Genomic DNA, 25,495 nt, shown 5'->3' with positions numbered 1-25,495 from the left:
ATGCCAGGGGCGCGGCGCTCGTTGGCGTCCCCGGTGGTGAGCGGCGTGCTCTGCCCCTGCGGTTCCCCGCGGGCCGCCGGCGCGGCGCCGGGCCCGGGAGCGGAGGGCGGCGGCGGCGGGAACGCGGGCCCCTGCGGGCGGGCTCTGTGCGAGGCCTCTGAGCAGGACCGGCGCCTCCGCGCCCTCTTCCAGAAGCTCGACGTCAACCGCGACGGCGCGCTCTGCATCCACGACCTGGCCGTGGGCCTGGGCCGCCTCGGGCTGCACCGCACCGAGCTGGACCTTCTGGTGAGCGGCGGTGGGGCGGGCGGCGGGGTTTGGCCCGGCGGGGCTGAGCCGGGCCGGGCTCCGGGCGCGCGTTCCCGGGGGGGTGAGGGAGTGTCTGTCCGCCCTCCTCACCCCGCGCCCTGCCTGGGGCCGCCCCGGAGCCCGGCTCCCCGCCGCGGAGCTCACCCGGCTCCGCTGTTCTCGCCTTTACCTGCGCCTCGGCTGGGGGTTAGTGGTGGCTGCAGGCGCCGGCTTGGTGCATGCCAGCACTTGCATCCAGCTCCTGCTCTGTGGAGGACCCCGGGTGCGACCAGGCGCTGGCGGGGCGGGGACGCGGCTGCTCGCACCGCACCACGGAGAGCGTTTGGGCACCTCTGGGTACCCCGCTAAAAGCAACCATGCTGACTTGAGCACTAAACGCGGAGGAATCGGCTGCCTTACTACCTGTAGACATGTACGGTATTAACTGCGGAAATTTGAAGTTGAAAACGTATTGCTTTGACAGGAAGAACCGTAAAAAAAACCCCAACCCTTTTCTCCAGGTCCGAGGGCTAGGAAGCTTGCGTGTTTACTTACATTTGTAAAAGATACTTTGAACGGGCTACGTGCAGGGTTGTGCAGTTTTCATTGTGTTTCCTCACATTAGCCTGGCACTACGTTGCTACTCGGGTTTCTTGCACAAAATGGCTTATACACGCCAAACTCACGTGTCTATTTTAAGGGGTTTGAAATATCTTAGAATGTAGGGAGGCTGCTGCATTTGTACAGTTTGCGCATGGAGTAGACAAAATGTGCAGCGCACTGACTTTCTACTTCAGTATTGGGAGCTGTGGTCTTTTGTGGTCACAGCTCTTTGTGTGATGTTACACTGATGATTCTAGGCTTCAGGGTTCAACCTGATGTTGCTCTGTGTAAACTGTAATTAGTGTAACTTACATCTGCATGAATCAGAATAATGGGCTTGTCCTCAGTGTGCAGTTTGTCCCTGCCTAGTCTCTTGTATTTTATATGCAGGGACATAAAAAGCTGAGTATCTTGGGAGGAGAGTAGATAAACACATGGGTGCAGTCAGGGATGTGCCATCTGAGTGCCTCAATCCTGCAGAAAGGAAGAAGAGTTTCAGGATAACTTCTGAGTCACTGAAAAGATATCTGTTTCAAGTGACAGTTTGTATTCTCTCCCTGTTTTGGGAGTGGTGCCCCAATTTAAGTGCTTTAATTGCATGTGGCTGTCCTTTCCAGAGTTACTAGTTCCTTTCTAACTTTGAATCTCCAACATCTTAACTTCTAACATTTTGTTTTGGTTGGCATCTTCTTCCTTGCTGCTGTAAAGCATGAGAATTCTTTGGCAGCGTGAGGATCTTGTGAGTGGTTTAGTTGTGCTGTTTCTAAAAATAACATTAGTGCCATGGTGATTTTCTGCAGTGTGTTTTTCGGTAATGAAATCTGATTATACCATATAAATCGCCTGTGCATGCCCTGTGAATGCTGACCTGCTGCCACCCGTGGGTGCCGAATCCTTTACCTCTGGCAAAAGTCTCTCATCCACCAGAATGTTCTGTGCTTACGCCTGCATGCCTGTCTCGGTTTGCATTCCCTTGTCTTCCTGGGCATGTTACTCAATCCAGCCTGACGCTGTCCAGGCTAAGAGGATGCACCATGAAACAAAATGCGTTTTTACTTCCCAGCAGATAGTTTCTTTGCTTGCCACGCCGCGGGAGCGGCTGAGAGGAACCGTTCTGCAGGGACTGGAACTGCTCTGCCGGAGGGAAGTGCTGTCTGGATGCTGCTTAACAATCCTGTCTTTCTTCTGAAGCCCTTGTCTGTCAGTATTGTTCCTCAGCCCTTTGCTTCCGCTACCTACTCTTCCGCCACGCAGGAAGCTGCTGGTTAAATGAATAGAGTTTGCAAAGTATTGTTAGTATTGCAAAGCATCCCCTTCAGCAGTGTAAAAAGCATCCGTTAAGAATGAGGATGCTGAATTCAAAACTCTGAAGTTCCAGTTAAGCATGTGGGAACAGTCCTCAGAGAGCTGGCTAAAAAATTTCTGCATTGTGTAATTTTTAGGAAAACCAAATAAGCTTCCTGTTTCCCAGGCAGTTCTATTAATAAGTCATTCTTTTTTCTGCCCCATCCTTAGCTAATAATGGCACCTTGACGCTTGGGGTAACTAATGTGAAGTCACACTCAAGAAAAGTGCTTAAGCATCAAGTTGAAAACCTTTCTGATATACTGGACGTGGTGTTTGGAGACCGATTTAGGCATAAATCACATGGATTGCTTGTGATTAGTAAATTACTTTGTGGCTCTGGTGTGTTTTATTTTCCCTTCCATGCAACAGTACATTTGATATGGGAGTTACCTTCTAACGCTTGGGAGACAGATGGAGAAAATATTAGACTCGTAATGTGAGGTTATCAGCAATCTTAGTTGTGAGTTGCTAATCTCTTTGCGTCAGTAGGCTAAAAGTCCTTGTGGTAACAATAATAGTTTTGGGCTGCAACTTGAAAAGAAAATGAGCAATGTTTTGACTCCTTCAGTGCTTGAGAGTTGTTACTGAGATAAAACCCTTTGTAGCATTCTTGGAAAATTGCTGCCTTCTGTTTCAGAGGTTGCCTTCCGGGGGGGGGCGGGGCAGGGAGAGAGAAGGGGTTGTATTTAGATGTCCTTTGAGGTGGAATTTGCTTATGTAAACAGCATGGGTTAAAAAAAATGTATCATTATCTTTAACCGTTTCTCAAACACAGTATGCCAAATCGGTGAGCCTTCCAAAGAAATGCTTGTTTGCACTGGTTAGCATGAAGCAATTCACATATTTCACTTTGAGCAGCAAAGTGATAACCATGTGGAAAAAAAAAATTAAAGGCTTTTGTGTTCTACTGTGTAAAGGGTTAGTCTTTTGCTGCTAAATTGCATCTACCTCTGGAATGGTCAATCTCTTGTTGCTACTGTTCTGACTTCCCTCATGAAAGTATTTATATAGACTTACAGCGCTGAAAATATGCATTTGATGAAAATATGCGTGGTTGAACCAGAACTGTGTTTTCTACTTTGTATCTGGAGATGTTGTGTTGTTAAAAGGATGTATAATGGTGGGATTTGTATATTTGCTAATAGAATTGTTCTCCTACTGATCCCGATTAACTGCAGGGCTGGAGTGATATTCTAAAACCTCATCTCTGCTGCTGAAGTTCCGGACAGTTTGGACTGGTGGAATTCATCCCAACTGCCTAGAGACAGACTGAGGTGGTGAACTTTGTCTGCAGCTACCTCTTCCGTGGTGGTGCTGAACATCTTCCAGTGGACTAATTCTTTCAGCTTTAAGAAACAGAGCAAACGTAACCCTTGTCTCTTTGCAGTTATAACTGTCCGGTTGCCTCTGCTCTAGTGATGATGTCCTTGGCCTTGTGATGCTTTCTTTTCCCAAGTTCATATATGTGACTGCCTATTGCTGCCTCAGTATCAACCTCCCCATGTGAAACTACATCAGCTCCCATTCTGTTGAAATCTTCACATTTGCTTTCATCACTTCTTTCTTATCCTGGTATCTCCTCTTTGATCTCCAAGTTCTGGCTGTCCAAACTCCCACACAAGTTCTGTTGTTCACTTTTCACATGTACCAAAGAAGTATAACTGCACTGCTGCAGCCGGACTCTCTGCAGCGTTCTGTTTGCTTCGGGCCTCTCCTCCGGATGCCTTTGCTTTTTAAGTATGTCTCTGGACTCTTCCAGCTGTCAGAGAACACTGTATCCATGCTGTGTTCTGGGGTAGCAGATCAGTTAGCTCTTTCGCAAGTGGCTCCATGGATGGATTGAGAAACTCTTTCTGTTGTAGCAGCTGCAATCATAAAAAAGCTTAATCTTATTTCTGATCAATACTTTATCTTCTGTCATGACGTCATTTAATTCTTCCCTTCAGACTCTTTATTTCTGTAACTGCTTTGCTCTCCAGGACTTCTGGATACTCTGTATTACACTATGTATAATGTACTAAAATTCTCAGCACCTGTAAGGGGCAGAGGAAGAAGGGAGTCTTTTCTATGTGATGCTTTCACCTGTTTTCCATTCACAGTCATCTGGAAAAGGAGGACCTGGGTTTTTATTGTGTTACAGAAGTCTGTTCATGATAAAAAGAGCAAAATTGTAATACTGTTCCGTAATCTAGACTGAATTATCTCTCCAAACCTGTACACATTCAGATACAACATCTTTATGGTTCGTGTGTCTTGAATCCTGCAAGGGCAGTTGTGGAGCTTTTAGCCAGGCTTTTGTAATCCATCATGAAGGGTTGAGCAACACAAGGTCGTATCAAACAAATGAAGCAGTATTACAGTTTGAAATTCCCGTTGATACCTTTCTAGTGGAAGGTATTTGCCAACAGCTTCTCAACCACCCATCTCCTGACTAATCCCAGCGGACAAATGTGGATACCCTGAGTCAGTTAACACAAGGTGAAACTGCTTTCAGTAACATGTTAACTCCACACATCTATGTATAATGTGCATTAAAACAGCAAGCAAAAAAGATCGGGTCTGTAGGGTGTGGAGGCCTGTTGTGCTCTTTGTAAGTTATGAAATGTGTGGTTTGAGGAAGGCCCTGTTCTCATGCACTTGGGAAGCCGGGTGCAAGAGCAGAACTATAGGTCAATGATTTAGTTGCAGATAAAGCCTTTCAATCTGTGGTAAGTGGATGACAGTGTGAATTCTGGGTTCTGTTATCTTCTCTGATTTAGGCATGCTATAAGACGCAAATGAACTTCGTAGTCAATCAAATGACTTCTTGACAGCCACTGCAAAGACTTTGAGAAGAAATACAGAGATTGGCTTTGGCACAAGGAAACTTCTCAGCACAGTGCTGGTTATTAATAGACTTGGCCAGCAGCCTCGTAAAGTGAGAGCTTTGCTGGACTGGAGGGTGTGCTGTGACAATGAATGTCAGGGGAAACCGGCTGGCACGCTGGCTGCCCGCGTTTGTCACTGCCTGGACCCAGAGCTCCTGCAGGGAGGGCAGGAGGAGAGGGATGCCGGAGACCAGGGAATCTCCCACTTGTAATGGTGCAAGTCTTTACTCAAACCTGGTCTCTGGTCATCCGGCCTGCCTTAGTGTGATTAATGTATTAACTGGCAGTGCATGTCCACTCAGTGTTCAAAGGGGTAGATTGGAAGTGAGCTTTTAGATCCATACAAGAGAAACTTGCTCTTGCATAAGTTTACCTTGCATATAAACAAACAATTGTGGATTGGGCCAGTGTTGCTTTATGTTCGTGCAAGTACAGGACCAGGTGTGTAACTCTTGAGAGATGCAGTCCTGGGATGTTCTTCCATATTGTTTTTTGTCCTACCTTGCAGCAAATTGGGGAAGTCTGGTGGTTCTCAGGTTTATTGCGCTGAAACCTTTGTCCTATTTGCAGAGTGATAATGAATGAAGGATACAGGGTGACCTTTGTGAGACGTAGATGCAACTTTGACCTGAGCGTATCAATTTTAAATGTCGATGTCGTGAGAGCCTCCCTTGCAGAAAGGCATGCTGCGTGTTACTGGTGTGGTCTCCCAGCGTTACGTTTCCTGCCGGACGGTGTGTATTCTGAGCTCTGTAGAGAAGTGAACGCCTCTAGGATCCTAGAGCCCGAGTGAAATGACAGTAAAACTGATCCCAAAGCAACTGATTGTGCCTGTGTAGGATATGCAGCAGGGTTTTGGTCTTTCAACACGTGTTCTGTGGGGCATTATTTAGTGACCAGCGCTAGATGCCTTTGTAAATAGTGGAAAACGTCACCTTGTCCTCATCTGAGGCATTGGATTATTAGTCAGCTCAAGGAGAGGAAAAAATGAAGTTCCTGAGATAAGGGCAGGTAAAAAAAAATCCTCGGGACTTCCGTATACTTACTGTTTTATTTATTTATTTTTAAAAGAAATGAAACCAATGACAAATCTGGCTGAATAATGAGCATAACCCTTAAATGGTTGACATGTATTAATAAAATGACACCAAAACCGTGGTAAGGACTTGGTCTCCTATTCGACAGCCCTACAAAATGGCGATGCTGCAGTTCCGTGCCCCCTCTTGCATGTATTATAATATGATATGATGTTGGGAGAAGGACAAGGGGGAGGGATTTTTTTTTTTTCAGACCTACTTGTAGCTAATGGTAAATGAGTCTTTGTTCTTGTTCATGCCCTATTGCTATATCTGTCCCTCTGAATGTGGGACATGAGCGCACTTTAATGGTGCCCCAGACTTTGTCTCGTGCGGAGAAGAGACATCTTAGTTTTTCTAAGTTACGTGCAGCGAGCTGCAGGGAAGTTTCTGGCAGTTAAAGTGGCTTACAGTGGAGAATTCTGCTGTAAGAGAAATTGTTGGAATTTTTAGATCATGAGTTGCTTGGAAAAGCAAAGCTGTTTGGTATGTGAATCTACATTGTTTAGCCTAAGGAGAACGGGCTGTGTGAGAGCAAGCCTGGGCCTGGGCTGCCGGAGGGCCATCGTTTCTCACCGGCTATTTTCTCAGTGTTCAGGGTGTGTGGTGTGTGCCTGGTTAACTTGCTAGTGCAGCAAGCAGCTGACTTTCTAATTTCTGAGTACTCAGGATGCCCTTTCTCTTGGTCAACCCGTGGTTCTTCATGTGGTATGATACGACCTCGATGGAACTCGCTGTTCTGGGCAATGGCTGCATATTTCCCTCTCCCTGGCCAGCGCTCTCTGTATCTCTGTATTTGGCACTGGCCTCTGGTTGCCTTAATATATGAACTAGAGTAGCTAATCGCTTGTGCCAGGGTTCCTATAACGTGGTGACCTGGCTTTCTTTGTAGCGTTCACTGAACTATGCTGTATCACCTTAATGTATTAACATAGTTGAATGTCACTAGACAGTTTATTTAAGCAGCAGCGGCCAAGATTTTATGGTGTGGTGTAAGAAGCAACACGCAGGGTTAACTTTGGCTTCCAAAAAGCGGGAAGCACTTACGTTTTCTCTTTCAGAAATTACATTTGAAAAGATAAGAGGTAATTGAACGAGCCAGCGTGGCCCATCCCAGCTGGGGCGGGCTGGGTGCTACCTCTGGGTGGCACGCGTGTAGGCAGCGCTCCTCGGGGTGCTTCCAGGAGAGCTCCCACAGGAGATGAGTCACTGCTGATTCCTGCGGGGTCACCTAAGGAACTGGAGATGCCGACCGCAGTGGCAGCTCTTCCTGCGCCGGAGGAGGAGAAGGGTCATTGCTCTGAGCACAGCGCTCTTCCCTCTGCTCCCCTTTCTTTTCACCCTCCCTCCTGCATTTTTTACATGTTAGCTAGTTGTCTGGTGACAAGGCTCAGATTCTTGCTGGAAAGCGCTGCGCATTTACTTAAAAGTCTTCTAGACGCCATCTTAAAGCAAATGGCCCGAGTCTGAATTTCTGCCCAGTACTACCAGGCTGGAAATGGCAAATGCCTGTTAGAAAACTGGAGTTTCAGACTCAGCAGGTACTAAGATGTGGCCTGCAGGATGTGGCTGAAGAGGACATGAGTTACCTTGGGTTTGCGGCTTAAAACAGAACCTTGTTCTGACAGCTTGGAGTGCTGAGGAAAATATTGTTTTAATTAAGCAAAACACGTCACACTCTTGATCTTTCCTTTCTCCTTTGTCCCTGTTTGGATAGATTACACGACTTTATCATCAGCTTTTCCTCTGGCTATCTAATGACTATCCATTTTGATGGTGCAGGACTCTGAGGCCAGCTGCCACAGATGCCTTCTGTCCCCTGTGACTGGTGTGCTGGCCGAGAGCCAGCTTTCAGATCAGTCCTTTTCTGCCTTCGAAATCCTGGGCTTGATTCATGGAAACAGCTGGAATCAGAGGGCTGACTGTCTCCTAATAAAGCCTGGATTGGGAAAGCTGTTTTGGTGTGGCCTAGAAGTTTGCTTGTGATTTCTAGAAAAAGTGAATTTTTGTTCCTCATCCGTTCCTTTGTGTCACCGTTCAGGCTGGACTCATGGTATTTTTTGCATCTTTTCTTACGCATGAATGATTGGCTTCACGGTGTTGGTAGGATAATACTTTCCTACAAATTCCCTATAGGAGAGCAGTTGTTTTGCCTCTGGCTATAATCATCTTGTCATTACTAGGTTTATTATTCTGACCTAATAAAATTCCCCACTTGGTAAGAGAAATGCTTTTTTTTTCCCCTAAATATGATTAGAAAAGTCTGTTCTCAAGGAGCTGTGTGGATTAGTGCGGTGGCAGAATTCCTCTGAGGTTTCCTTTAGTGAGGACAAAGGCCAAGGAAACATTGCTGAGTTTCTGCTTTAATTGCACCCCAGGCATGTTATTTCTTGCACAAATTATTATTTTACTATGCAATCTCTGCAGGAACAAAGGAAGATGGGGTCCCTGCCGTGCATGCACCACTAAAGCTAATACTACGCAGAGAAACTGTAAGAAATAGTGTCAGGTAACATCAGCTGGTTTAATGGGTCCTTGTGAGTAGCAGCCCAGCATCAAGTGACAAATCTAAAGTCCCACTCGGGTGCTTTGCCTCTGTGTCGTGGCCTGTAGCGGTGGTCCCAGTCTGCCTGCTGTCACCGCAGGCAGCTCTAAAGCCCTTTCCACAGGCAGTCACACTTTTTTGGACCCCATCCATGAGTAGTTAACTCAACTGGTTACCCCAGCAGAAAGCTCTGTAATCTTTAGCTGGGTTAATGAGGTTGTCAGAGGAGCACGGGAGCAAAGTAAGTGCAGAGCTGGTGTGGATGTGTGAGATGACCTCTTAGCGGCAGTAAGCTTCAGCTCAGTTCACTGCTTCTTGTGAAACGAGAGCCTTAGGCTAGTAGAAGCTGATTTTGAAGAACCGTGCCCAGTTCAGAAAATCTTTGTTTCTTCTCTGGCTTGAAAGTATTAGAAACTTTCAAATGTCATCTTTGAGGATCTGATTTACTGCACTTTAGAAAGTAGTTTAACTTCATTGCTTGTAGTTGTGATGACTGGCAGCAGCTCAAATAGAGGCATGACAAAAATTCCTCACTCTCTTCTGCCTCTGCTTGAGCCTGGGCTTCTGAGTACATCCCAACTAGAACTGGACTGTGCCATTCCTCAGAGGGACAGGGCTTTCCCCACACCCTCACTCCAGTGTTACCGCCTCTGAATTTTGTAAATTTTTTCTGGTTTATTATTTTTTTTGTATGTGTCTAGTTTTAAGGTAAAAAATTTTGTTGCCTACTGTAGGTATACCTTATGATTAAATAGCATTTTTTCTTAAGTAATTCTGAAATGTATTTGTACTTTTTAAAAGTGCAAATAAAAAGTAAAGAAAAGAATTGGTTTCTTAATGTGATGTATTCTATGTACTTGTCTCTCACTTTTTCCATTACTCAGGTTGGCTGAAGGAATTCAACATTAGCCAGTTCCCAAGTGTGATGTTTAGTGTTCTTCCTCCCAAATTTATTTGCAAATGGGCTGCTTAAAGCTTGCTGTGCTCCTGTGGGTAGGGAGCCTTGGCTGATGGAAGCTGTAGCCTGTACTTATTTATCCTGCATGTTAAAAAACCGAAGCTGTTCTCTTACAGGAAAGTCACAGTGCTTTGGAAAGCGAGGCACGCAGTGCCCTCTGTCTGTAGATGCAAAAGTCAGGCAAGAATCTAGGACTACAAAGTTGTTGGTACTTTGAAATGGAAAATGAGCCCTTACTGTGTCCAGCCTGCTGTTGGGCCTGCCAGATGTGAGCTGCTCGGTTCCACCAAGGCAGGTTGACTTTTCTGGTGGTGCCCTGATCGGGAGACCGATAGCCCCAGCCTTACACTGGGGCTATGAGCCATTGCTGCTGTGGCAGCAGAGGGAAACGTGGTATTTCTTGGAGAAATTCAGGGAATGCCATGTGCTTATGTATCGATATATACTTGTAGTCCTGCTCTGGCTAATCCTACCCTCGACTGTACAGTTAAAGGCTCCTTCAGCAGCACTCGGCCTGTTTGACTAATTGGCAATGGTTTAACCACGGCGTATTAGGTCTTGCATAGATGAATAGCCATAAATGCTGTGCAAGTGTGTCGCTGTGTTGCGCTGAAAGCCAAATGGCAGACGCACAATGCAGCACCAAAGAGCTATTGTAATGACGGATGAGACTATAATAGACCAGGGAGAGAGGGTGCAGTTAGAGGTTAATTCAGCCATGGCTGGGAAAAGCCGGCTTCTCTCCGGAGAACCATCTGCTGCTCTAACAAAGAGCTGCAGCCGAAGCTGCTGAGCCCCAGGAGCGGGTATATGCATGCCTCTGACAATCCTGCGCTGCCGAATTGCCTTGGGGCCGTGACTTCTGCCGGACGGCTGCCCTGCTGCCCTCCCTGCCTGTAGCTGCCCGACGGAGCTGGCAGGCGCGCTCCTCTGCGGGGTGCCTCCTGCGCGGAGGGCGCGCTCCCGCCCGGCTGCGCGCGCTGCCTTGCTCCGGAGCACCGCAGTGTTGGGAGCGAGGATTGGCTGGGCACTGCTGCAGTGGGGACGCAGCCTGGGTGTTCAGCCTCGCTGCTCGTCTGATGTGCCGTTAGGATGAGCCGGGACGTGCGGGTTAATTGGCAGCTCTGAGAAGCTTCTCTCGGAGAGGTTCATTTTTAGCTTTCCTCTTAAGCGCAGCGTCTTGGCTTCTCTGTCCAAGCAGTCTCCAAAGCTCAGTGTCTCAGCTTCTCCATGCCAGGGGTCTTGTGCTTTGTCTGTTGCCATCAGATTTCTGAGGCTCTTGTACAATGAGCTGCTTGTCAGGCCAGGCACGACTGCAGTAGCAGCAATTTCAAAAGACAGGAAGCGTCCGCAGGAGCGGTCTGTAAAGAATCTGAGCCCGTGGAGTCGCTGGGTTGAACCTCCCGCTGGCTGCCGTGCCGATTCCCGTCTTGGGGGTGCTTGGTAGTGCAGTCACATCATCCTTGGCAGCGGGCAGCTCCTGAGCGCGCAGGGGTTCCCTGCCTGGGACGCTTGCTGGAGCAGCAATGCTGCAGACCCTTTGGCGTTTTCTGTCTAGCTTCCTTCCCAGGGCCATATGCCAAGGTCCTGCAGATGAAAAAGAGGATGAGGCCAGAAACACCACCCCACTTCCAGGCCCCGGGGAGAAAGGGCCAAAGATGTTGGGGAAACCACAGGACAGAGGGACTGATCCCACTGAAAGGAGACCAACTATCCTACTGGTGGTTGGACCTGCAGAGCATTTTCCAAAGGTAACGGGATATCCAGGGGCCTAAGGAGGGGTTGGTGCAACATGACAGCCGAGTGTGTGGTCTGCCGGGAGCAGGGGTGTTGCAGATGGCGTGGGTGAGTAGCTGGAGAGGGGTGTGTGTGTGTGTGTATTTGGGGAGGGGGGAGAGGAGCAGGCGAAGGGAGCAGGGTCCAATGTGTGTGCTTGTGAGAAGGGGGATGTGGGGGGACTGGGGGAATGACTGTGAAGAGAGGAGGTAAACCTTTCAGACATGATGTTCAAAGGGGGGAAAAAAATGCTGTTTAGGGACAAGGGGGGACTATGGGGGTCTTGAAGGTTCCTGGGCAACTTGTAAGAGGCATGACTGAGGGCAGGGGATGATAATGTAGGTTAGTGGCGAGTGCCACCCCTGCACTGGAGACCGGCAAAGGATCAAATCCTAAAATATTCCAGAGTCAGTCTCTGGTAATTTGGCAAGCCTCTGGAAAAGCTAGCATGTTCTGAGCAAATGAGTAACTGTCTGTATTATTTGAATGGCACAGCCCGGAAGAGAGGAAAGCCTGTCCCTGGGGAGCAGGTGGCATAAGGGAGAGACTAAAATCTGCATGAGGATGGGAACTTCCCGGGGGGTGGGAGAGTGGGGCGGTGGTGAGTGCGCACAATTGGCGGAGAATAAATGGTGAGGCTTTGTCTGGGGGGAGGCGAACAAAAGCTGCTTAGTTTAGTGCCTGGGCTCCTAGCACAGTGCCAGCTGACTGCAATTCTGGTTTATTTTTGATGGGGAGGGAACACTGTCCGTCTCTCCTGAGGATGGTGCAGTCAGCTCTGACTACATGTGGTTTAAGACCAAGGGTGTGACCTGGGATTAAGGGAGAAGGAGTCGGGCATAACCCCTGCGAGTGGTGGGAGTTTGGGATGCTACTAAAGGGCTGCAGCAGGAGTAGAGGTGCATGACTTGCAGGATCCAGCTTATTTGACAGGGAATTGGGTATGGCTGTTGCTGTAAGCTTTCTCTCTAAAACGGGGGACGAAGAGGTTCAAGTTGTAGAGGGGATGAATATCCTTTCTGCTGCCCTTTTGAATGGAAGTAGGCAGGGTGGCATTTTGTATTCTGGGGAGCAGAAGCCACTCCCTGCTTGAAACAGGCTGAAAAATCTGCAGGGACTTTTTCCTTCATCCCTATCGTTAGCATTTAACACTGTGCATCCTCACCCAAAAGAGAAGCGTGCACATTTTGAGAAGAGGAAGACTTTTGTGCACAGAGGTTGAAGGAGGACAGAGGCTCAGAACTGAAGGAGGTTGTGATGAGAATTTTGAAAGCGTCGGGCTGAAAATCTCTGGTGTCTTCTAGGGAACAATGGTCTCTCAGTCAGGGAGAGTCCATCTGTTCACACCTGCAAATGAAGCTTTCTCTCTGAGCTGATGCCAATCTCCTCTTTCTTGTGTGACCCTGGGAAGTTTTGCTGCATGGGAACCCTAAAATTGGCTAATGGAGAAATACCTAGAGGTTAAGGATGTGGTAAAATGGAGTTATTGCAGCTTAGGAAGTCACTGCCCATCTGCTAGGAGGTTGTGACTGTGTAATTTTAGCCTGCCCCGATTGTAAAGTAAAACGCAGCGTAAAGCGCTCTGAGGATTATGCAGATACGTTTTACCTTGCAATTCAGGCCGGCTAAGACTGCATCCAGCCGTCGTGGCTCAGCGGGTGGACAGTAACTTGTTAAGCTGCAATGACTTGTTTGTGCTTGATCAGATATCTTGTGTTCTGATTACTTGTCTGAAGGAGAAGTGTTGCAAAAAGTCTTGTACAGCCTTAGGGATAGATTATAAACCACTGTGAGCAAACAGTATTATTTGGTATTTAAAGAAAACGGGAGGATACACGGCTTTTGTTCTTTGCCACTGAATGTCTGTGACCTTGGGAGAAGTCTCTTGACTGGCATGCCACTTGGTGGTGTAAAACCACCTGTAACTACCTGTCTGCTAAAAACACACAAAATAGCCCAATACTTGGGTTACTGCAAGGAATTTGCATGTATTGATAAATTTGACGCAAGGTGCTTCCTAGCCCTGGATTTTCAGCCTTCACATTGTAGCTGGTGTGTTTCTGCTCAGATCTTTGCTTGAAGGTAACGATTTCAACATGAGGCTGTTTCTGCAAATGTGGGAGAAAATAGCGATTGCAAATGTGATGCGTTGGCCCCTGTGTGTGTGTACACAGGACAGAGGTATGATCTGCCCCTGATGTCACCATCTGGACTTGTAACTTTGGATCTGTGTGTTGTCAGTGGAACAGGTCACCTTCCCTGGTTACTTTTATGTCAAATACCACGTAGTGTTGTCTGCCTTCCTCGGCCTCTATCCTTCCCCTTGCACAGCCTTGGCTGGCTGCAGCTCTTTACTCTGCTGGGGTCTCTTAAATGATTAACTCCCCTCCTCCATACACTTTACACTTTGTGCTTTGTGAGGACTTTCTGTACTGTACAATTAATTACAAGCTAGTTTCCAGAAATTAAAAAATACCAAGTCAGCAGGACCTACTCAACACTTCAAGCAATAGCAGTTCTCTCTCTGGCCCATGCTGTACCTGCCCAGAAAGCTGTTTTGCCTGTGAAGGAGGATGTTAGTTACGTGACAGTGACGCTCCATGGTACTTGATATTTTTAGAGACATCTCTTTTTAGCAAAGTAAATTCAAAATTACACAGCATACTTTCCTGCTCCTTGTATGGCTGCACCCTCCCATCCTTTGGGAGGTACCTTCTGGAGCTGGTGTAGTAAATGGGTGATGAAGCAGATGCCCAGAAGAGTACAAATGACTTGGAAAGGTTAGCGTTGGAGTGGCAGGGTGTTGAAACTGGTAACTTGTGCAGCATTTAAATAAGAACTAAGTCCTATAAATAAAATGAAAATGATTTTGCAGCTTCCTTGATGGCAAGAAAAGTGAGCCTTCTGTAGAAGAAAGGCGGACCCAGCTAGTGTTTGTTTGAGCAGAGGAGGGTATTAGCTAGGGTGGCTTCACATCGACCAAAAATGTGTAGGTCCAGCTCTGGCTTCATAGGCAGAATTGGTGGATGGAAGAAATACCAGGGAGGAGTGACTTGAAAGAACCGACTTTATTTGGAGCTCTGCGCCCTGTCCTCGGCATGATCAGGAATAGCCAGTGCTAATGAGGGATGTACTGTCCGTCGCTCACGGCTGAAGCCATGGGGCGGGTGTGGGGACACACGCTGCAGGGGCCGGGGGAGTGGGACCGGCTGCAAGTGCTCAGGCCTGGGCGGTGACCCCCTGCTAGTTGTGTTCAAGCAGCACTCATCCCTGCAGCTCTGCAGAGGTGTCTTGCTTTTGAGTACTTCTAGGTTTACCGGGATTCTTTTAGGTGAAATCTAATACTTGTTAATGCCTGTTTAAGTTCCCTATGTCATTATAACCAGAATTGGTGGTATAAACTTCATTTGTAATCTGTCTCTGCTGCTTAGCTCACGGTCCTGTAACTAATACCCTGCTTAAAATCAGCTTTCTTAACCTCATTACCTTTCTCCTTTCCTCTGACGTAGGTAGTAGGGCTTTTTTTCCTAAAATGTGCATATTTTGCCTTTTGTCTCTAGCTGCCAACTCTAGACAGACTTTATTAGGAAAAATTTGCATCATGTTGGCATAGCAACGGAGCTGCCAAGCCGCTATAATAGTGGAGCTTGGCAACCCGTGGGAAGGACTATGGAGGATCTTAAGGCTTGGTGGGGCAAAGCTGAGTTACGTTTGTTCACTTACTACCTGGAGCTGGGCAGGGGGGAGCAGCTCGCCTTGGTCAGGCTGCTGATGGCGTTTGCTTTTTGCTGGTGGCGTGCAGCATTAGGGTGCCGCTTGAAATGCGACGCGGCTCGGTGGGAAGGCTGGGGCGTGCTGTTGGCATGCATGTAGTGAGCTGCTGCAGCTGATCTTTAAGAGGATCTGGAGTCCCTGAGAAGATCCTGTTTTCGTGCGGAGAGACGTCAGCAGGCAGTAGGTTAAGCCTGGTTAGGTAACGCAGCAGTAGTGCCATGGTAGGTGAGGTGACGGGGAGGGCGTAGGAAACTGTTGTAGGTCGTGATTCTCAAGGGTAGCAAATTGCTGAGTGTTGTGATCTATTATGCTTTTTTTTTTTTAAAAAAAATTGAAATAAACCCCCAGATTAAATATTCCCAATTTGTGTGACTGACATGCAGCTCCACAAACAGCTTATTACAGACCTTGGCTTTTCCTTAAATCTAAAGGACAAAATACCACGGTAAAGACGTAAAGGCCCCTTGTGCATTAGGATCTGAGGAGAGGAATGCTTACTGGACTTTGCACGTCCAGGCAGTCTGTTTAAACAGAGCAAACACCATAAAATGTTGCTGTGTCTGCAATGGTGGGGAAAGCTGTTAGCTGGACTGGCTTAAACCAGTTGAGCAAACATGCTGTGTTACTTCAAGTGCAGACAGGATTATAGTGTTTTAGTTATTGGCTCTGGGTTTTTGCATCTTCCTTGCATGATAGTCCATATTTGTCAAAGAGAAGCTATCACTTTGTTTTAGAATTCATGTTAGCAATCAGTAATTCTGTACTGAGCAGTATTGTTACACGCTGCACTTCTTTGGTACCCTCACTGGAGTGCTAGGTGTTTTCCCATACATCAAACTCCACTAAATACTCACAAGCCTGTAATTATATCCTCATTAAATGATGTGTGTGCCACACTCCCTCTTCAGCCTGGCTTGCTCCTGATGAAAGCTCAGGAACTCGCTTACAAAGCGGTTAAATTGTAAATGGTAGAAACTGGAAAATGTTGTTCTGCCTGGGCTACTTCTCATTATAATGCATATCTGACTGCAATGTTTAATTGGAGTTGGGAGAGGAGGAAGAACTAGTAAGCTGTTGTAATTGCTGTGTGGATGCTTAGCTAGGAGCCTTGAAGCCTTTGGGTCTGTTTTGAAGCCTGCCCTTGATTTTGGTGGCTTTCTGGGTATCTGGTACAATGGCAAACCTTCTCCACAGACTTTATTGCTGCCTGTGTTAGTAACGCCGGAGCGCTGTAGAGGAGATCTTGGTGTGTGGCAGTTGCCTGCTCCTAGCTGGCACACATGTCTTTGGGAGAACTTGCAACCAAAGCCAGTCAACTCTGGCATAGCAAAGTAACCTTATAAAAGTGAATTTTAAGGCTTTCCATAAGCTGGATATCCCAAACATGTATGAGAGCCGTAAGTGGCTGGCATCCTGCTCTTACTGTGTTTTAGAGGAAGTATTTTGGGAAGAGGAAGGCAGTGAAAGCCCTCCTGTGCTGGAGGGGAGAGGTTATGATCAAGACTGGTCCCTACTGTGCTGCGTGTGTAAATCTCTGGAGTGGTGAGCACAGGATCGGAAAGGACTGATCGGATGTAAGGAACAGCGAGTGAGCGTCTTGGATGTTGGCCAAAGCCTCTTGGGTTAAATGAGACGCCCAGTAAGAGTTAACTTGCGGTGAGTGTGGGTGTAAAGTCTTAATGGGAGCCTGGTGTTGAGCAATGGGGAAGCAGCTCACATGCCTCCTCCGGATCTGGTGCCTGCTGGGTGGGACTGTGCGGCCGGCTTCCCTTTTAAGTAGAAGGGCAGGGCTTGTACAGCCAATCCCACCGGAGCCGGCTTCGCTCATAGGCATGTGTCATGAGACTTGCTGGCATTTCCTTTCCACTACGCACTGAAATTAGCTCAGGGGAGTCGCTCGGTTTTACTTCCCTTCCCAGTCGATCTGAGCAGGGCAGCTGAGTCTCCGGCTCAGAAAGATGCTCTGCCTCTGTCTGTATGTGCCGGTGTTTGGGGAGTCGCAGACAGAGTTTGAATACTTTGAGTCAAAGGGGCTGCCGGCTGAACTCAAATCGATCTTCCGACTCAGCCTCTTCATTCCTTCCCAGGAGTTCTCCACCTACCGCCAGTGGAAGCAGGTATGGCCCCGAGGGAGGAACGGGAGGGAGTGAGCGATGGAGGGGTGGTCTCCAACACCGAGTGGCTGGTTGGAAGGGGAGAAGATCATGACGGCTCCATCGTAATAGCTGGGTACAGCATGGACGTGTTTCCCTTGCCCTTTGGCAGGGATTGCCAATACAGCATGGAGTGGACTTTTTTCTTTTTTATTTGGCTTGAATCTGATGAGATCTCGGTGCCTCTGTTTAAACCAGTTGACCTGATGCATGTTAAATAGAAGAAGGGGTTTTCCAAACTATGGGTTCTTAGCTTTAACTGGTCTGCTCAAATACGTTTCACATCCTCTTCCTTTTCCTTCTTACACCCTTCCGCCCGGCCCCCTTCTTACGGGAGGTGTGTGATCTAATGTTGTCTCAAGCCGATGCAGGTCTCGCCGCGGTGAAGGTGGGCAGGTTTGTGCCGTGAGCCGGAGGGTGGCTCAGCAGCGGTGGGTGGGCTGAGCCCCATGGGGGAGGTTGTGCGAGAGCTTTTCCATTCGCCACAGAAGGGAGATGCACTAAATCTGCGGAGAGCTCCGTCCGACTCCGTATCATGGCCCTTGCTTTCAGCTTGCTGCCACTGGCATGATGTTCATGACCAGGCTGTCAAGAGCCCAGACAGCCGATTATTGAACAGCAAAGCTGGGTAGGCTTTTTATACCTTTGTGCAGACACACAAAAGGGGGTTGTAGCAGCCGTCAAGACGTGTGGGGTCCCAAAGCATGCTGCGGGGGGTGCGTGTTGTGCAGGTGGCCATAGAAACAAGCACAGCTGTCAATGACCGGTTCTGTCTTCGGCGGTTTAGTATTAGCTGTTAAAGGCAAAGAGCTGCAGGCAGGTAGTTGTTCATATCTCTGGAGAAGATGCTGGGAGCTTGGCTTTCTCGCCCTTCGCACATGTGTTGCAGGTCACTGTTCAACAGGCTTGCAGCATTTCTGCTTTGTGATCGTGGAGGATGGCGGCTAGCAGAGCAAGGCAGCTTCCGCTACCTGTGGTCTCTGATCACCTCTGCGGTTGTTAGGGGCGTGCTGAGAGCGCTGCTGCGCGGTCGCGTCTCTCTTACAGTGCCTCTGAATTATTAGTGCCTGTCACCTGGTTGAGGGTTGCGAGTCAGAGGGAAGCCCTGATTCAGCTGTTCAAGGCTGATCTGCTGACATGTGAGGGGTGTTGGTCTATCTTTAGCCTACAAGTTGAATGTGGGGTCATATCTGAACTTTACGACAGTCATATGATGAATTGCAGGTTAAGAATACTGGGCACACCTCAAAGGTCAGGGCAGCTGGGACAGCACTTTCTTATTTAAGGTTTAGAAAATTATTAGGAATAATCCTCATAGCGCTAAGGCTAAAGAGGCAGGACTTGGTGGGATGAAAGAGTGAAGTATTTAGTATTGAAATAATTTAAAATGGCATTGAAACAAAGACTTATGAAGGAAACTGTGCTCATAGGCTGAGGAAAAATCACAATAAGCTTAGGTTTGCCTATTACCTTTGAAGCCTAAGCATTGAACAAAATATTGTTGAGGGTTAGCCTAGTGTTCAATCTCAGCGCAGAGCTTCCTTAACAACCCACCTGGTGTTCACATAAATGTTACAAGAATTAAAACCAAAATGTAGGTGATGCAGTAGCCTGAATCATACCTCATTTAGTGTTGCTCACTGATTCATCTTGAAAAAGACTTACAGGCTGTCAAAGGCAAGAGACTGAACAAGAAGAGGAATAGGAACTCCCTGAGCCACATTCTTGCAGTCTGGAGATCACCTCTCCTGTCAACAAGTAGCCACGTGCCCTTAGATAGAACAGTCCATCTTCTATTGCCCCATGCTGGAGTGAGTTAATTAGTCATTTACCTTGTCCTAGATGTCTGGCACGGAGTCTGATCTTGATTTTAGCTTTGTCCTACTAAGAACCTTTTCTTGCTCTATATGCATCTCATGGAAACTCGCATAATTAAAGCACATAGCTCCAGGGTGCCTAAACCAGTTCATAGGGGTTTTTATCTTTGGCTGTGTCCACTAGAGCTGGACAGGCTTTTTCTGGTTGGAGTTAGTTATTGCCAGAGGGAGCTTGCTTCTCTAAGAATTGTAGTAGGCATGAAATTCCTTCTGCTGTTCAGTTTTTTTATTACCTGATGTTTTGTGATTCACTTTTTGTGCAAATCTGTTGCCTCATACATAGTTCAAGAACCTCTGCAAGGGCTGTGTAAGGTGTTGATCAAGATATAGGACTGAGATTAGACACATGATACTAGCAGATTATCCCTGATAAAAGCATGAGGCACTTCATCTGCGTAACTAACTCTGGGAGACAGTTGCCTGGAAACTGGTGGCTTTTCTACACTATTGCTTTCCTCAGATTTCTTTGAGGAGTTATCATAATTCTGTTGGCTACTTTCTGGAGGAAGAGTCAGTCGTGTAGGAAATGATCTTTAAATATGGTAGAAGAAGGGGCAGATCTGTCTCAATGAGCAAAGGAACTGACAGTTTTGGATTGTTTTCTGAACAGAAAATTGTGAAGGCTGGAGACAAGGACCTGGATGGACAGCTGGATTTTGAGGAATTTGTTCACTATCTCCAAGATCATGAAAAGAAGCTGAGACTGGTCTTCAAGAGTTTGGATAAGAAGAATGATGGTAAACACCTTTCTCATGCTCATGAATAGACTACTGTGTGTGTTTGCTTGTAAAATATATACTTGAGCTCACTGGCTTATCTTTGCAGGCTGTATTGATGCCCAGGAGATTGTACAGTCTCTTCGGGACCTGGGAGTCAAGATATCTGAACAGCAGGCTGAGAAAATACTGAAGAGGTCAGGATTTGGCTGGTTCTTCTGTTTTACTGTTGAGGGAGTTAGAAGGAAGTGTAGGGACATGGAACCCATCTCCTCTTTCTACGCTGTACACACTTTCCAGAGATCTCAGCTCCTCCCTTTTTGCTGATTACTCTTAATTTTGATTTTTTTTTTTCCCCCCCATTAGTTGACACTTATAATGTAATGCATTATGGAGAGTTACTGTCAGAATCTCTCATTTTACTGAGCTGTTTTGCACCCCTGTCTGATTGTCCTGCTGCCCTGAGCTTGCTGCTTTGGAGAGGGACTGTGCAGTTGCCCTTTGGAAATGCTGAGTGCTTTATGCATGTGGCACTAACATGTTAACAACCACTTATTTGTGCTGTTTTTTCCTCTTTCTTTCCTCTGCTACCTTCCCTCTGTCTGTTTGCCTGTGTGTCAGAATAAGGACGGGACACTTCTGGGGTCCTGTCACCTAGTAAGTATTATTTTCCCTTCAGTGTCAGTTATGTCCCTAAGTTTGGTAGGAGGGGGTGCAACTACTCCTGTGGGTCAGTTAAAGGGGAGAGAGAGGGGAGGAAAAACAGAGCCTGTGTCTACATCTCTGCAGTGTTTAGTGAATAGAAGATTTCCTAGCTTTGTCTTGTGTCTCTAGAAGTCTTTTAGTAGTTGCTTTGCAAAGCGTTTTTTTTGTGTAGGCCTGAATAATCAAAGGGAAGGGGAGGAGGAATTCATCACTCATTGGGAGTCTGTACTCATCTAATGATAAATCTTTTTAGCATGGATAAGAATGGGACAATGACAATTGATTGGAATGAGTGGCGAGACTATCACCTGCTGCACCCAGTGGAGAACATTCCTGAGATCATCCTGTACTGGAAGCACTCCACGGTAAGAAATGGTTCGTCCGCAACAGGCCTTGGTCTTTCCCCATCTTCTCAGTCAGAGCCCTGACCCCCAGGAGCTGCTATTGGCAGTCCCTATCTTTCTTTCCGTGGTTCAATAGCTGCCTTGTAGCCCTAGGAGCCCAATTGCTTCCTGTTCCATCCTGTTATCTTGCCATCTATCACTGGCACGGCTTCCGAAGCCTCTGGCACAGGTGATAACTGCAGGTGCTGCAAGAAGATAAGGGTGTTCACTTGGCTTGCACCTCCGAGAGCTCATACCAGTGGCCAGCCCTGGCTGGTTCAGGACCTGTTAAGACTAGAAACTGATTTGACAGGCAGCCGTCCTTCCTGGAGACGCTTCAGTGTGTGTAAATAGCATGTAACAAGATTAAACTGGCTGTGAGCTTGGAACGTTCCAGAGAGGTCCATCTTTTTTGCCATGCAGCTGCCCGCAGTTGGTCATTTTGTTCCTTGCTATGATCCACAGCATTTTAATGCAGACAAATGTTCAGCAGTTGACAGCTCCTTGGACAGAAGTCTCTAAATGTGAAGTTTCTCCTTGTGACGTGCTATAGCAGTGGCAGTTCCTGTGGCTAGAAACAGCAGTTAATGGATATAGATAAGCTGCTGACTTGGAATAAGGATATCCAGTACTTCAACACTTAGCACTTATAAAGAGCAATACAATTTTGGCAAGATCACTAGCTGATGAAACATTTCTCAATACCTTATACTTTTGCAGATCTTTGATGTTGGAGAGAATTTGACCGTCCCTGATGAGTTCACGGTGGAAGAGAGACAGACAGGGATGTGGTGGAGACATCTGGTTGCAGGTGGAGGTGCAGGTGCCGTGTCCAGAACCTGTACAGCTCCCTTGGACCGCTTGAAAGTGCTCATGCAGGTATGATCAAGCAGTTCCATTTTGTTCAAATACCCAACCAGATTCCTTTAATATTCTTGGATCCCTAAGAGATGATAATGTTCATCAACACAGTATAGCACTTTGGCCAGGATTAATCTCATCGCTCTTATATTGCTATTTTTGAAAGCTTTTTTAATTATTTGAATGATCAAAGTCATGTTAAAAAGTTATTCTTCATTGACTAGAAAAAAAAAAGAATCTTTTGGGAGGTAGACATGTGAGAACTGTTTATAGTTAGAGAGCTTTGTGGTTTAGAACACTGAAAAACTTGGGATTTGGTGAAACAGGTTCAAGTCTTGTGTTCCCATCAGAGACCCTGAGGCCATGAGAGTTGAAGTGGTTGTGGTGGTTGAGTGGCAGAGCTAGTAGTACTCAGTATGAGTATTATCAGCGTTAGAAAGGAGTTAGAAAAACTTGAATTTTAGTCTGCTTTGTCACTCCCCCTGCTCTTGAGCCAGCTGAGAAGTTTACCCTGGGAAAGCCGATCCTACACTAGGTATGGGAGCTCCCTATTTAACCTTTCCTCCCATTCCAGAGGGAGATATTGATTAGATTTGTTAGTTAACACTAGACTTTGCAAAAAAGAAAAGAAGCTTGCTTTCCTATTGTAAAAGTTATCTGGAAGGGATTAAAGCCTTGGCAAATCTCTGGGTAAATAAAAAAAGCGCCCTTTTGTCCCTGGATTATGGAATAACGTAGCACTGTCGTAATCGGGACTGGAACTAATCCAAGCTTGCGCTCTCTGTCCCAGGTTCATGCCTCCCGCAGTAACAACATGTGCATTGTTGGCGGTTTTACTCAAATGATCCGAGAGGGTGGACCAAGGTCACTGTGGCGAGGGAATGGCATCAACGTGTTGAAGATTGCACCAGAATCTGCCATTAAGTTCATGGCCTATGAGCAGGTGCGTAAAAGGGACACAAGTCTGGCTGCAGAAGGGTTTACAGAAGAATATGCTGGAAGAAAAAGACAGTTGAGATAAGTCAGCAAGCCTCAATGTCTGTCTGTCTTGACTTCTACAGATCAAGCGGTTCATTGGTACTGACCAAGAAATGCTGAGGATTCATGAGCGGCTGTTAGCTGGTTCTCTGGCTGGGGCCATTGCACAGAGCAGCATCTACCCGATGGAGGTGAGGCAGGTGGCTGATAGTCCAGCCCATGAGGGGTCATGGCAAGGTGCTGAGATGGGAAAATGTGGGTAGAACACCAGTGCTATTATAGCTTAATGACTTCTCAGAGATGATATCAGGTAATACGGCTCGCACTTGCTGTAGTCCTGACTGTCATGCTCCAAGAATGACATTGTCTATACGTCTTTCTCCTATTGATTCTCCTGCAGGCCTTCATAGTATTTATTCTTGTCTCCTAGGTTCTGAAAACACGCATGGCTCTAAGGAAGACAGGACAATATTCAGGCATGTTGGATTGTGCCAAAAACATCCTTTCGAAGGAAGGAATGGCTGCCTTCTACAAAGGCTACATCCCCAACATGCTAGGAATCATTCCGTATGCTGGTATTGACCTGGCAGTCTATGAGGTATGAAGCCTTTAACCTGTTGTAGGGCTGTGCTGCTTGTGTAGCTTTATCACTGTCAGACCTGGAATTTATCAAAGCTTTCCTGATCAGCCTTATGGGGCATAAATGGATTGTTAACCAAAACGGCCTGAAAGATGATCCAGTACAATGATTCTCCTTTCCTAGTCAACATCACGCATGGTCCCTTATTTCTCTTTTTTATGAGAAAATTGCAGCAGAAAATTAAAGAAGGGATTTTCCCCAGGCACTACAGTAGCTGTAGCTTAAAAAGATTTGAGAAGCCTGGTGCTTCTGGCTGAATTTGCACATTTCTGGGCCTTTATGCTAGATCTTTTATGTAATGTGGTATTCTTTTGATTGCCTCTTCACTGCTAACATCTGGCTTGTTCCTTCCAGACACTAAAAAATGCCTGGTTGCAACGCTATGCTGTCAACAGTGCTGACCCTGGAGTCTTTGTTCTGCTGGCTTGTGGCACCATCTCCAGTACCTGTGGACAGCTTGCCAGTTACCCACTGGCTCTCGTGAGAACACGCATGCAGGCCCAAGGTGAGAACTTCTGGGAACTATGGGATCTCCTGTCATGGTCTCTGAGCAGGGTAAAGGTCCTCTAGTGTAAACGTTGCAACAGCAGCCTTAGCTGGCCTGTGCAGCTGAGCAGTATGCCATTTGCCATGCTGTAAGAGGACAGTGGACTTTTGCTGCCCTTAGCATCTGGGCGAAGCACCTCCAGGACAGCGGTTCAGTTTTGCTTAGATCAGGAGTTTTGGGCTAAGGGCATTTGCAGAGTGGTTTGGGAAAATGGTTGCAATGTGCAGCATGACCATGGCTTGCTGAGAAGTTAGATGCTATTGCCCATGAAGTGCCTCTGGTCTGAACATCCACAAGAAGCGTATGAATCAGAACTGCTCTGTGAGACAGGTGTTACCTTAAAGTGTTTTTACCACGTAGGCTGCGTGATTTATTGTGGCTTTCCCTCTTGCAGCTTCAGTGGAGGGTGCTCCTGAAGTGACGATGAGGGGACTGTTTAAACACATTCTGAAGACAGAGGGAGCGTTTGGTCTTTACCGGGGTCTGGCACCGAACTTTATGAAGGTGATCCCAGCTGTAAGCATCAGCTATGTGGTTTATGAAAACTTGAAGATGACTCTGGGCGTGCAGTCACGGTGACCAGGAGATGCTGAGGACTTTGAACTCTGAAATCTTGGGGTGCAATCCCAAGACGTATAGCCATCTCTCATTCTGTGAATGTGTTGACACTAAGCTGACTAAGCAAAGCTGTGAAATCTAAGATAGTTTGTGAGTCAGTAAGGGGGAAGGGAGGATCTGGTGTCCTTTGCCATCTTGCTACTCAGAGCTCCACATAAATCATCACATGGTCCTTTTTGTTGGGCCTTTTGGGAGATCAGGAGGTGAACTCCTGAGAGAATCTTAAGGCGTGAAGTGCTGAGGTCAGTTCCCGGCAGTATGATGGAGTAGCAAAGATTTGGGTAACAGGTCTGCTTTCAGCGTATTGCTTGTACAGAGCTGTTTGCCTGCAGATGAGCACCTTCTGACTTGCTGAAAGAGCTTCTTTTTCCATTCAGAGAGCTTTCTTCCATTCAGATGTTTAACTTCCTACCCGTTACTTAAATTTGTACAAACCTTGTGTAGGAGCTGCTGCCACACCAGGCTTGTTACTATGTTTACATATATTCCTTTGGGTAGGAGACATTCATGTTCTGCTTCTGAGACTTGACATGAAATGTAACTTCAAACTATACTGGTTTTGAGGGCTGGTGGGCAGTGGTTTATCCAGTCAGGCTGAAGGTTACTTAAGCCAGCCTGATGAAAAATTAGGATTATTTATTTTTTATAGGTTTAAGTGTGTCTCATAAATCCACTAACAAGATGCACTTACTAACAGAAGCAGCAGACTAGAGCCTGCATGCCTGTATCCTTTGCATGCCGGGATTGGCTTGTCTTATACTCAGCAGGAGCTTGGAAGGGGGA

The 25,495-nt window shown here is 47.0% G+C and overlaps 1 protein-coding gene across 4 annotated transcripts; it reads left to right on the top strand.

Moving 5' to 3' along the window:
* SLC25A25 (solute carrier family 25 member 25) lies at positions 1 to 24,673 on the top strand (the record flags this gene model as incomplete). Of its 4 annotated transcripts, none has more annotated exons than XM_082008857.1 (11): positions 1 to 288; positions 19,875 to 20,001; positions 20,090 to 20,177; positions 20,602 to 20,637; positions 20,939 to 21,050; positions 21,789 to 21,947; positions 22,720 to 22,872; positions 22,991 to 23,098; positions 23,338 to 23,505; positions 23,902 to 24,052; positions 24,489 to 24,673. In XM_082008857.1, the coding sequence occupies 11 exons, from the start codon at positions 1 to 3 to the stop codon at positions 24,671 to 24,673; spliced, it is 1,575 nt and encodes a 524-aa protein (XP_081864983.1). The 4 variants fall into 4 exon arrangements, with proteins under 4 accessions (XP_081864983.1, XP_081864984.1, XP_081864985.1 ...); XM_082008859.1 differs by lacking the exon at positions 1 to 288 and adding an exon at positions 17,193 to 17,351; XM_082008858.1 differs by lacking the exon at positions 20,602 to 20,637.
* Positions 24,674 to 25,495: the final 822 nt, after the last annotated feature.

The sequence above is a fragment of the Phaethon aethereus genome (genome assembly GCF_964289735.1).
Source record: "Phaethon aethereus genome assembly, chromosome: 20".
Taxonomy (NCBI): Eukaryota; Metazoa; Chordata; class Aves; order Phaethontiformes; family Phaethontidae; genus Phaethon; species Phaethon aethereus.
Note: the sequence above shows the minus strand (reverse complement) of the source record. Positions and strands in the feature narration are given on the sequence as shown.